Genomic DNA, 13,509 nt, shown 5'->3' with positions numbered 1-13,509 from the left:
TAGCAGTTCGCTATCACATCTATACGCAAAAGTCCTGACTGCTATGAAAATCAACCGTATGTACTCATCGATAAGCTACTTTCAAAACGCAGTGAGTATGGACCCTGATTGTACGTATCGTACATCAGTCTCATCCCAGGATTACCATTGTTCTTTTCAGGAGCGGTTCGGCAACAAATAAACCAACAAAGACATTATGAAGGTGAATAACTTTTGCATACTGTGCGCGATTTACGTTTTTCATCCTTTAAGTTCTTCGGCTATGATATATTTTTCATGCCATATATAGTCTTATTATTACTGCTTGTCCTCATTATTATAGTCTCAATCACACAGGGAGAATATCACAAAGGGTGTTACAAATTGTCCAGGTATAAAATGACTTTTCATTTTTGTATAAATCGAACTGAGCTGATGAAATCAGATAATGGGAAAGTTTTGCGCAGAAATGTTGCTATGAGCAATAACATTAACACATTAATCTGTTCAGTCACACAGACCTATCCACCTATTGAATAAATACACACGTGTATGTATCCGTTTATAATGAATTGCAGTAGCCTAAAAGCAAATAAATATTTATTTATATGATTGCAATATTTTCTTTCTATCTGGTGGATATTGCTGTATATTGAAACGTTGCTTAATTCCATTAATTTGAATATTTTTGATAAATAATAGAACTTGAGTCAAACATTTTCAGTTTTTTTTTCTTCTTCTGTTAGTAATTGATCAGCAAGATAGAAAATGAAGCAAAAATTATGTAGCGGACACCAGTCGAAAGCAAGTATTTTATTTGTTACCAACAGGCGGGAAACGGTCGGCGCAAAACATATTTCTTTAAATGAGACACATACATGGATCGACCCGTACATTTTAATCTGAAGAAAGGTGGTCTTTCCAGAGGTAAGGGGATTGGATATTAGGTTATAATTTCACTAGACAACATCTCTCCATTATAACCGTTATATTTCTTTCTTTTTTCCCGGCTTTTTTGCGATAAAGAATTTGCATATAACACTGGAATCAAGAAAAAGGTTGTTTTCACCCTGATGTTCCTATTATGCCAGGTTTATGATATAAGATGGAAAGTGACAATAGAATGAAAAGGAGGAAACAATTAATATTGAAGTATTTCTTTCTCCATCTTTTCAATGTTAGCTAAAAAACATTTTCAATCAATAAATATATTTGAAGCACACTAGATTAGACACGGTAACCTCATTTAATTGATCGTGGGCCTCGTCAGTTAGTCCTCATTTGTCTCTGCCGGTTGCTCTATGGTCAATGTAATAATGACCACAGAACTAAGATCCGTCTTAGTCAGGGTTTCCACTTCGATGTAATAACATTTTCAGAGGGGAAAAGCGGACACAGGGAAAAACTCTTCGTTCATGCGTATGTATGTTAGTTTGTACGTATGTGCGTAATATCTGCAACTCTTCCAGCATTGTTTAATACAATAGCACAAAGCGTAGATATATGACAGAAAGTAAATATTCTTGTTGTTTTAGAACATTTTGTTCCGCCCTTGGATGTTACAGATAAAATCCGGTAGTGCTGGAAAGGCGGGCGAAAGTAGACTTACGTCAGATATGCTATCTCTACTTTGAAAAATGTTTACTGCACCTAGACTACCGGAATATTTTTGGTTTATTGGCTAAGAGATTAGGAGCTAAAACTCGATAATCTCTACTTTACTGCCATTCCGAAAACACTCAGGTAAATGCAAATATTTTAACAATTTATTTGACACGCTAATTTATGACCCATTTTTTGGAAGTGGACAAGAGGGGCCATTACGAAAATAAAACAATATCGACATCATCAGCTGCCATACACACGCAGTCTTGCTATTAAGATAATTTCTCTCTTGATATCTCAAATAATTACATTTTTGATATCTAAGATAATTTTGTTCTTTGTGTCTCAAATAATTTCTGTTTTGATATCTAAGATAATTTCTTTCTTGATATCGAAGTTAATTTATTTCTTGATATCTAAGATAATTTTTTCTTTCTTGATATCTAAGATGATTTCTTTATTTCGGTTGCTTAACAACGGGTGTTGAAACTTTGAAACTATATGAATAAGGATTAAACTTCCTTATGACCAAACAACATTCAAGTGATGTAAAACGATGATTTGCTTGATATGATCAAGGAAATTAAACAAAATAAAGCTTGAGTAGCAGTAAGACTATTACTGGAAAGTCGGGGGCTGGGGGTGGGGTGAAGTCGGTACTTTACCGGTAAGTGCTAAAATCTATATAAAGGCTATATGAAGAACTTTTTTTCCACATTGGATTAGAACGATAAATATGTGAAAGTGAGGACGGACGTTCATGCTAACCACTTATATGAGATTTTGCTTCCTAAATCTAGGCAAATCTTCGAAAACTCCGGTTATCAACTATCATTGAAAGGTTATTGTTCTACGCACATGCCCGACGTGCATCACGCTTTCTTGGAAGTTAACAGTAAATGTACAAAATAAAAATAAGTTTCCAAGACAGAGGAAATTTGAACATGGTTAGTTTTGTCCCATGCTACTACTACTTCCTCTAAAACAGTGGAAAATTTATAAGTATCGAAAGAGGTTTCACACTAAACATGTCCACAGCTCACATGCCTAAAAGAGAAATTTACCCCCCCCCCCATATATATAGTCTGAACAAAATTCAGCAGCAGCATGTGCGTTTGAGGTAAACTTTGTATTATCTGTTTGATATACATGTGGTAAAACAGGTCAGTAGTTTATCTTTAGAGTGTAGCAGTAATCTACTTTTTTATATGCTCATTTTTTTTCTCCGTTAACATTACAGTGTCAAAATCGTTTGTTATTTTACGATAGTGCACACCTTCATATTGCATCCACGTGACGTGGATAAAAGAACTACTTTCTACTGTAAAAAAACAATGGACGCAGACGCCAGCACTTTTGATTTGTAAACAAATCATGCACACTCGCGTAGTAGGTGCTTTACGCTTTGGTTGATGAAATTTATTTTTGAATGTAGTAAAGCAAATGTTTCGTGGACTTCCACATTCCAGCTGGTTTAGCACATTCCGCGTTAACTTTTTTAATACAATGTATCGGATTTAGGTTAGCTATACAGAAGACGCCAGAAAAGGTCCTTACAAATAACATACAAGTGACAAGGCATACACTGTCTTCTTTAGCTGGTAATAAGAATGGCAAAAAATATACCTACAGTTTTACATCCTGAATTTCCTCAGAATGTACTTTCTTAGTTATGCAAATAAGAATTACATGATCCATGTCATAGGTTCTCAATCTTGTTTGCACATTTCGAAATTGTACTGTAATTTCGTGCAATTACATCCTCCTCACTGCACTCAAAAGGAAATAAGCATTAAATTCCAGAGCGTCTTTTTGATACTTGCAATTGAAAGGCTTCATATTTTTCCCCACATTATGATTTCAAACATTCAATGACAGAAACAGAAAAACATTTGCAGATGTCAACACGCTTGTATCGCGCTTCTTCAATCCGATGTTTTTCATGTGGAACTGTCACACATAAATCCAGTCCGTAATCACGAAATTTCGTAGAATCGACAAAAATACCAAAATCTATTCATTTCAGATCAAATGGAAAACTTGTTGCAACGGACATTCATTCACAATACGACGCCAAATTTCAGTTTTAAGTTGACAAAAACACCATTTTTTCCGCTCGAAACTTAAGTCTAGCGCGCGACAAAGTTCAGATTAATCTGGATAGAGTTATGTGCTCATTAATACTATTGTTATTGTGTAATGATGAATCTGCGCTTGTGTATTTAGTTTGGAATACGGATACATTCAATTACTTTGTTTCTTGTAGTGTATCTTATTTATATAATTAAGCCTTAGGTAGAAGAAGAAAATGAGCACATAATAAAAAGGTTACTGCATTTGTATGGGAAAATATGAACTCGTTTTGTCGGATGGATATACTCCACTCCCAAGGTCGTGCAGTATTACATCCAAAAATCTCGTTCCTATTTTACCATACAAATGCAGTAACCTATAAATACTATTGGATAAATATAATCATTTGTGCGTTTCAGATAAAAACAAAAATATAACAGATGCTTCAAAACCTGATTTTTTTTGGTAACAAGAATATTAAAAAGAAGAAGAAAACAATAACCCAAACACACACACACACACACACACACACACACACACACACACACAAATTCAAAAACAGTAAACAAACAAACGTTGTCTTACAAATATGATGATATTAGAACTATTGATGAAAGATTGGAATAAAATCACTATTTTTTCTTTGAGTTCGTGGTATTATCCAGTTATTGTACAATAAATGCAGCATTTAATGCTAATTTCCCGTGTTGTTCACGGGTGATATATTATTGTTTTGTCCTTTTTCCACATTACTATTATCACGTGTATTGTGTCATTGTAAGCTTCGAAGCACGTATTTCGTCTAAGTCATATATTTGTGTGTTCTTTAGGTAAGACCATTGAGCGATAAAATAACACATATTTACAAGGGTCATATTTTACGTTTAGCGATTGATCCATTGTAGTTGTCTACTATATGGCTGACTAAAAATTGATTTAATTTGATCTGATTCATCCAAAGAACCTGATGGAAAACTAATGGATGTTTTTGCTCAAAGCAGGATTTCGTTTCGACAGTCACGATTTTGCAGTTTGCACTGGTCTCGGTATAACGTCAGCTCACAAACATGTATCGATAACAATCAGAAGATGTAAAATAAATTGCTGTCGATAAATATTTATCAGTTTGTGCTTACCACATACGACAACAAATGAGAAGCCACAAACGGTCATACCATTAAAGTTTCAATGAATAAAGTTCACACATCAGGTTACTAGGCGGAAATGACATTGCCCTGAATGCGAGAATTTCCCATTTTACCCATCTTTGTCATGCATAACATTTCCACTAAAAAAACCCACATTAATTGGCTTATTATCCAACTTCTTTTCAAATGAACTCCCAGTAATGACGGCGCAAGTTGAATCTCTGACACGTGCCATTCTTGTGCAGCAAAAATAGGTCAGAGTGTCGGCTGCTTGTGCACCAATCAACTCTCCCTTTTTTCTCCTAATTCTATTCCAGTGATAGTGGTCGCCGAAATTATTCGCGATGATTGCGACTGGCATAGCCAATATAAGTAATCCACTGATAGCGCAGAATGAACCCACTATGTAACCTGGCAAAGTAGTTGGGACAACGTCCCCATATCCAACTGTTGTCATGGTAACAATAGACCACCACAACGCGATTGGTACATTTTGGAAAGAATCGGGATCGTAAAACTCAGCGTAGTATGCTAATCCCGCAAACAGTATGGTGAATATGAAGAAGGAGACGAGCATAAGCGCAAGTTCTTTGGCGCTTGCCTTTAGAGCCAGATACAAAATCTTGAGTCCCTCGAAGTGCTTTGATAGCCTAAATAAGCGTAACAGACGAAAAATAACCACGGCCTTGCAACAGGCATAGAACCACATCCATGACTCTGGAACTTCATATTTTTCAAAAATTCCATATTCGTATATAAATGCTATCATCGTGGAGGCGAGGATCAGTATTTCAAATAGATTCACTATATCCCGAAAGAAGTAAGTTTTCCTCGGGCATGAAACGCAGCGAAACGTGAGATCAAGACCAAAGAATATCATGGCACAAAAGTTGATGTAGGATATGAAGGGTTGTTCTTTCGTGCCGAACATTAAAGCCACTTTAGGATTGTTAAATTTAATCATCATAAATTCCACCCAGTCTATATGAATGGTAGTCCCATTCGTCTCCATGGGGATGGGGTTATAAGGCGATCTGAACCATGGATGGGTCATTAGAATAAAGGTCAAACAGGTCAGTATGACAAATGTTAAATACAGGCAGCTGAATACCTGCAAAGAGAGAGAGAAACAGTAAAATAGTATAGATACAATTTGGTCACAGGACTGGGTTCCATTTCTTTGCAAGTCCTTGTGCAAATTATTCGTTAAAACCACGTATGTTCATTTCAGTAGAAATACACACTGAAGAAAAAAAAAATCGATTGTCTTGGTTTTAGTGCGCTGTTTTACTCAGATGTTTCTTAGGTATTAATTAATGAAGAATTACAGAAAAAGTTAGCACTGGACGCAAAATAATCTTCCATTCTGGAACATACATTGGTATTGTTAATTGATAGTTTCATCCTGTAACATTTTCATTAGACTTGCAAGTAGTTCCTCATAATATTACTTGCATTGGGCTTTCTGTTTTTCGAAATACTGATAGCGGTGCAAAGAAATAATAAATATATCCTATGCCAAGGATAGAACTATAAACTTTAAACACACAATGTTTTAGAAAAAACAAATATGTATCAGTAAAAATATATGTACAAGAAAAAATACATTAAGAGTTAAAAGTTTGTGAGTTACATTTGTAGATTGCTAAATAATAGAGTATAAAACTGGATGAGTGGTTAAAAGTTTTCTGAAGTATGAAACACGAGACTAGCTTTGTACTTACACAACAGCATTAAAATACTCAACTGATCACGACTAATAATTGTTTTACCTTCGCACCATTTGATGAGCTTGGCGTGTGTAGAAATGTCCAAATTCGGCTTTTGAACTGATTCCACCAGCTGGAGCAAAGTTCCTCTTTAGTGTATATGGGTCCTCCTAAATTTCACAATGGTACCAACTTTGTATACATTCATGATACATGTGAGCTTCTTTTATATCTAAAGCATGTGATCTATAACAAATATAATTGATTTTTATCAATAAGGTGCTCTCTCTGTTTCTCGTCATAACATAATATATAGGAATCATGTGTATGTTGCTGATCTTTGATGAAAATTAAAGACTCATTAATATACTTAAGACTAGCTTTCCAGCATGATTTATAAATAAAGTTAATTGCATATCAAAGGACGAAGTACGTAAAGAACCAAGAAAATGAATGTTTACTTTCATAAATACATTTCCGAATTGTGACACTTGTACCAAAAACACCCAAAGCACCCATAATTACTTGTGAATTCATAGTATGTATTCGGTCAAATGGGCAGACCTAGCTCGTTCAGTATGTATCTTAGAATTAGTAGTCTGGTACCCTACTTTCTTCACTCCTTTACGAAGGTATTAAATACATCAGGTTACCAGGCTACAAAAATAATTGGTGAATTCCATACAATATAGCGGATGGATATTAAAACTATTGTTTAGCACGAGAGAACGTGATATGAATAATCGAATGAACTCGTGAATGACATCTGGAATTACCTTGTTTCTCTATACTGCATTTTAATCTTTCAATCATTGTCTTGTCTCCCTCGTACTGCGAGATGCCGGAGAAACAACAGTCAGCCACTGTACTTAGCGGAATTTTCCAAAACCTTAACTCCTCCTGAACCGTTGCTCCACACAGATGTTTAGACAGGTGAAGAAGGCCTCCTGTCCGGTATAAATCTAGTATGGAATTCATAATCTCAGGATTTCTGTCAAAAAAGTAACAGCCTTGTTCCAAGTTGTATTCTTCATTATTGGGAGAAATTTCTGCGAGACGGGTGCCAGGGAGTTTCTGGAGAAGTGACTTCCGGATCATGAAGACACTTCCGCCAACGTTCAAGGTCACGGTGTCCATTTTGTTACCTTTTTCCAAAATGTATATATAGATAATGGGTGAAAATAACACGTAGACAAGTAGTTCTATCTTTTCAAAAAAGCTTGAAAATTATTTTTTAGCGTTAGTAGAAAGAAACTTTTTATCTTCTAAAATATGATTGTTTGAGAGGAAAAGTAGCTATAGAAATTCATTTAAAGCAGACATTTTTTTATTGTTCAGCAGGTATAGAATTTTGCTATAAAAAGAAGGACTACTTATTACAGTCGAGAGGAGGAGACTGTGAACACCTTTTTATGACATAGGTACGTCTATCGCACTCATTTGCATACACAAGATGAACAGCTTTATTCTTTTGCAAACTCTTTCCTGTACACGTCTATTGAACATAGAAGTATATCTTGCAGGCATGATGCCTTGTACTTAATTGACGTTAATGACACAATTCCTCCATGAAATTAATGTATACAAAAAACCATGATACCTGCAACCTTTTGAAACTTCTGAATGCAGCTTAGCACTTGCCCCCCACCCACCCCTTCTCGATTTAATTTAATGCTGCCTCTGAAAATAACTCTGGCGCCCTTGTATGTTACTGTTTAATTCTCTAATGGCATGCGACTCACGCTTTGTATGCGACTAAAACTGTTGACAGAAATATAAAAAAACCAACTTGCCTAATTCAACATGGTGACAGTCTCTAAGTATTGCATCAGTATGTTAGTTTGTCACTGCGGTCAGTCAGGTGTGTTTTCTTATATAGATTTCGGGTATATTTATCTCAAAATCGCTGAAATACCTTTCGAAAATGATATACTCCTCGCCTTACGCAGAGCAGTAAGATGTTTAGATTAGTACTTAGCAAAATGGCGGTTTTCGATTTGTTTTTGCTGAGGTATACAAAATTGTTAGGAAATTAGTTTTAGCAGGTATGAATATTGCTTTATGTTTAAATACGACACATTTTTAAGCTCTCACTCACTATCATGTCGAGAAGTATCTTTTGACTCTTTTTTTATTATTCAAGCTAACCACTTTACTCTTATCCAATTACTTTCCTTTATGACATTAATGTAGCGCGAAAAACGCTGGAATCAGGAACAATGGTAAACTTTTTGTGGCAAATGTTATCAAAATATTAATATTTTCCTATCCATTCAACAAGCAAATGCTTTCTAGAGGCCATTGTCTTAATGCCATTATCTTAATGCCATTAACGGCTATTAGTTTCTAGCATCTGACAGTAACAATCGCAATGTGTGGAGTCCACGGAAGAGATTTCCAATAGAATTTTTTTCTGAATTAACTTGATGGCATTTGCGGTCGATAATTTCTTTCATTTATGTTTGCATCTAAAATCCAATAAATCTTGAAACATTAAATGGGGTGGTTCAAAATAGCTGGAGACTGTTCGCTAAGATGAATCAATATTTGACACTCGGGAACTGATGTTTTCATAAATGTAGGCTTTCGAAAACTTCTTATTTCATTATCGTTTGTTAAAACCCGAGTGCCGATTTTGAATCATGGCTTGTGTATCTGAGCCCATTGACTAATCCAAAATTTTCCTATGTTGTTTATGTATAGAAGGGGTGAGGGACGGACTCCTGAAACGAAGGTCCAAGGACGCAGCCCTAAAAGCCCGTTCGTTTTAAGTGTTTTCATTGCATATAACCATCTAACAATAAAGACAACTTAATCTAAGAAACTTTCCGTTGTTTGGCGCTCATTTTAAAGGGGCGGGGGAGGGAACCTTGTACCTGAAGAACCCCAATCGTTTGCCAAACCATCAATGAACAGTCAAACAGGGGAAGTAACCTTATTGTCATTGTTGATCAGTTTAGGTTTTATATCCAAATAAGATCACGTTTCTGTTGAACCAAGTGTTTAGAATAACATTTTGTTTTTATGAAAAAATGTTGTGTGTAATGAAGATTTGAAGGTTCATCATTCACCTATGCATCATGTATCCTATCTGATATGTAGTGAGTTGTGGGTCGCTTTTCGCCATTGCGCAGTAGTCTATCTTGCTTCTTAACATTCTGCTTCCTGGTATGTAACACCCTTCTTGATATATAACACCCTTCCTGATATATAACATCCTTCCTGATATAACACCCTTTCTGATATATAACACCCTTCCTGATATAACACCCTTCCTGATATATAACACCCTTACTGATATATAACACACTAGCTAACATGCGAGTAGGATCTGAAGCACCTCCCTCTGAATACAGTCATGATAATATAAAACACAGAATGAGAATGATGATGGAATAAATTACGTACAATCATGTACCTGTTGGATTAGTAATGTTTAGAGTTAATATTTCAACCCGTATTGGTTCTAATGTAAAGTAGAGTTATGAATATGAACACAACTTAACACACAATGAATACATACATGTCAACGTCAAGAGGATTACAAGAAGAGAATATTCGACATTTACAGGTATTTAAAGTAGATAAATGTCATTCGACACATACCTTAAGTTTTATTAGCTGTCTACGGATGGAGCTGCCGCAAATGCTTGATCATGTGTGCCTATGGCTTCCACCTATAGTGCTGATTGGCCAATTCTTCCGTGGAATGTGTTAATGGACATCGTCCACAGCTCACTTCCCTGGCTTACTGTCAATATTTACCCGTAGAAACATGCTACTGGAAACTAGTGCGATTTTATTGTCTATTCGATTTTTCTGATGCAGATTGGTGTTATACATTCATTAATGTATAAATCAGATTTTATAATGTACCGTAGCACAAAGACTTTTGGGCAGTTTGTGAACTTTATCGAAAAGTTTCTGAGCAAATTGGCCAAACGTTTTGGCCCTAACTATGTACGAATTAGGCGGAGTTTATATGTCATGACAACAATTGTATGTTAATGGTTATAGTTATAATTTGTTCCAAGCAGGAAACGAGGGAATTTCACGTCCTAGGTGCGAATCGCGTACTACGAAGACCCGCTGAACTTTGTCAAGCAAAACTGGCATTTTAAAAAATACTTGTAAACATTTCTCGCGATTCAATTTTAAAACGACCATTTTGTCCATATCTGAATCTCGTATTTATTGATATACTGCACAGTAACACCATTTCCATTATTATGACATGTTATTTTTAAACGTTATATTTTTGGTGAATAATAGATAGTTTATTTGGCTGCTATAATATTTAATGTTTAAGAACAGATTTTTATTCATTTGATTTAATATTTACTTTGCATTTAAATCAATCAAGAAGTTTAATGTTTGCATTTGTAAGTATTTGTGTTCTCTGGAGTATGTGTGTGTGCGTGCGTGTGTGTGTGTGTATGTTTTCATTAGAGGTATAATTAATTATTGAATTATAAAACGCACATCTCAGGTCTAACCAGATTAACTCCACCCATCACTAAAATCCGCGGCCCTTGGGTCATGTTACTGGGGTATGTACAAGCACAGGTAACCCAACTGTGTGTTCTAGGATCACCACATATTGGTCTTATTCATACCCCAATCTATTACTAGGGTCAGAAAGGAAACACATCAATTCTCAATTATTTTACAAAACAATCCCACCCCATGTTCCCGCCCACATGGGATGCAACAACACTTTAAAAGAGCTGTTAAAATCTATATATTCCCTGCAGTCACATCAGAAGTTTTGAAGTGTCTGTCTCGAAATGTATGGAATGATTTGAACCACATTACTTACTTAAGCACACACGTCTCTTTGGACTGGTTCACACAATCCCTGCCTTTTTATACAAGGACAAAAAATATTTTCGCCGTCTATCGCTGGTGTTTATGATGTATACTATGTCGTATGATAGTCTACTTGTAAGATTTATGCTCCTGTTTTATCAGTTAAATGAAAATCGAAGACGTCAGTTGATTATGTTTGGATCAACGCTCCTAGTTAGAGTTAAGTGTATCCGAAGAAAACTAGACCTATTAGAGAGATCAAAGAGAAATTAAAGGTCACAGCATCTTATATCATGTTTGACACCGATCAAGTAACTGAATTCATTTAATTATCTATTTGTAAAATGCGTATCAACAAGATCGACGAGGATGATTTTACATATTAAATGCCCTGTACTCAACACAGAAAATTTTTATTTCCTTATAATTTAGTTACTAGAAGATGCTAAGCATTCAGCCATGCTATTTTTGGTATTCTTAAAGCCCTTCTACGGTAGAAAGTGGTTGCCTAACCCTTGCTTGCTGCTTCTATACAATACAAACCAAGTTACTCGACGATTTTAGGTGTCGTCGTTTAATATTTAACTACACTATTGATTGATATTGTGTCGGCTTAATTTCATTATCGAATAATATTATGTTATAAATATCTTATATTTTATTACATATCAATCAGCGTCTTAAAATATCAGCCTCCTCGTGATTTGAATTCCTTCAGATGAACAAACTGTTGATATATTCAGCCCTGTTAGTAGTGCATGAAACTCACATCTACTCTTTGGGGGGTGTGTGTACTGGGGAGGCGAGTAAATCACAATGCTTGGCTTAATGTAACTTTTCCTAATGAACCCGTAGATACCATCTTTGATTAGTAAAGCAAATAGTTCACAGGAAATATAACTGTTCTAATGTTCACGTTAAACATCATAAATCTGGTCATTGTTTCTTTTTTGAAAAGACACGAAGCGTAAAAACTTGTTCTGGAATAATCGTGTTACATTTTTCCAAACAAAGTTGATGATGTTTCCATTTTACGTTACGAAAGCGTAAGTCACTTTACTGTTATTTGCAAGAAAAGTCTATATGCAAATTTAGTTTACATTGGAGTGGCTTTTTCGAACCAGAAAATTGGAAAACATTTTCCATTGTGTTACATGCATATAATATCTTTATCCATTTCAATTGCTTCGTGCAACAAGTTGACACAAATTCCTGTATTTCAAGATAATAATTTTGTCGTGATCCTGCAACGACCACAACTGTGTCCAAATTACAATGTCGGATTTAAAAGATGCTATGTTTTTATTCACACCCTTTTGAAGTTTGGTCTTCTTTGATTTATGTATAGCACTCTATCTTTTGTAATGCACTTTTTTTTTAAAAAAACGATAAAGAAAAATATCAAAATACTTTTTGCACATTTGTTTCCGTGACAACCTTTAATTTTGTAATTTGACTGAAAAATGCTAACAAAGTTTGTTCAGGACGACTCTCACAAATTTCTTAAGAAGTTCCTTACCCCAACAGAGAGTAAACTTTTTTCGTTGATTAGATCATATTTTCAAATTTTTGCAAACTAACTCCGTAACTACGTCCAGGATATACATAGCTTTGAATAAGTTAATACACATCACACATAATTCGCCTTCAAATCAGGTCTTATGCCAGTATTATTAGGTTCCTAATCATGTATTGGGGTCATCTATGATACTCATAGTAATTACGTCTACAGTTAATAATTCACGTTCATTTCTATTGAAAGAAAAGTTGTTTTTGCTTTGTAATGTTTATCAATCAATCTCCTTGCACTATAATCGATAAATCTCTCTGCACTATTAATCGATAAATCTCCTTGCACTATTAATCGATAAATCTCTTTGCAATATTAATCGATGAATCTTTATTTCTCTGATGGGACCTCCCTGATCCGATATCGTCAATATACACAAAACAGAAATTGATACTCTCGCGAGAGTACCATAAAAAGAAGACTGTTCCGAAAATCAAACAAGATTAACCAGACTAAAACAGACAGCATTTCGTATGTATCACCATCTTACAAAAACATTAAAAATCACGAGTAAACATTTACTGGCCAGCAATCAGGGGCGTATTTGTGGGGGTGGGGAATAGAAACTGAATGAAAAAAATGCTACGCTAGTTAAACTACTAAGACACATTTACTG

General features: G+C 35.1%; 1 protein-coding gene across 1 annotated transcript; it reads right to left on the bottom strand.

Annotated features, from left to right (window-relative positions):
- Positions 1–4,032: 4,032 nt before the first annotated feature.
- On the bottom strand, positions 4,033–10,240 carry LOC149798155 (potassium voltage-gated channel protein Shaw-like). Its single transcript, XM_089960548.1, has 4 exons — positions 10,121–10,240; positions 7,291–7,659; positions 6,578–6,684; positions 4,033–5,916 (listed from the first exon to the last, which is right to left on the bottom strand). The coding sequence occupies exons 2-4, from the start codon at positions 7,649–7,651 to the stop codon at positions 4,915–4,917; spliced, it is 1,470 nt and encodes a 489-aa protein (XP_089816674.1). The 5' UTR covers positions 7,652–7,659; positions 10,121–10,240; the 3' UTR covers positions 4,033–4,914.
- Between the last annotated feature and the right edge of the window lie 3,269 nt (positions 10,241–13,509).

The sequence above is a fragment of the Sinohyriopsis cumingii genome, chromosome 6, assembly GCF_028554795.1.
Source record: "Sinohyriopsis cumingii isolate HCF-2022 chromosome 6, ASM2855479v2, whole genome shotgun sequence".
Classification (NCBI taxonomy): Eukaryota; Metazoa; Mollusca; class Bivalvia; order Unionida; family Unionidae; genus Sinohyriopsis; species Sinohyriopsis cumingii.
Note: the sequence above shows the minus strand (reverse complement) of the source record. Positions and strands in the feature narration are given on the sequence as shown.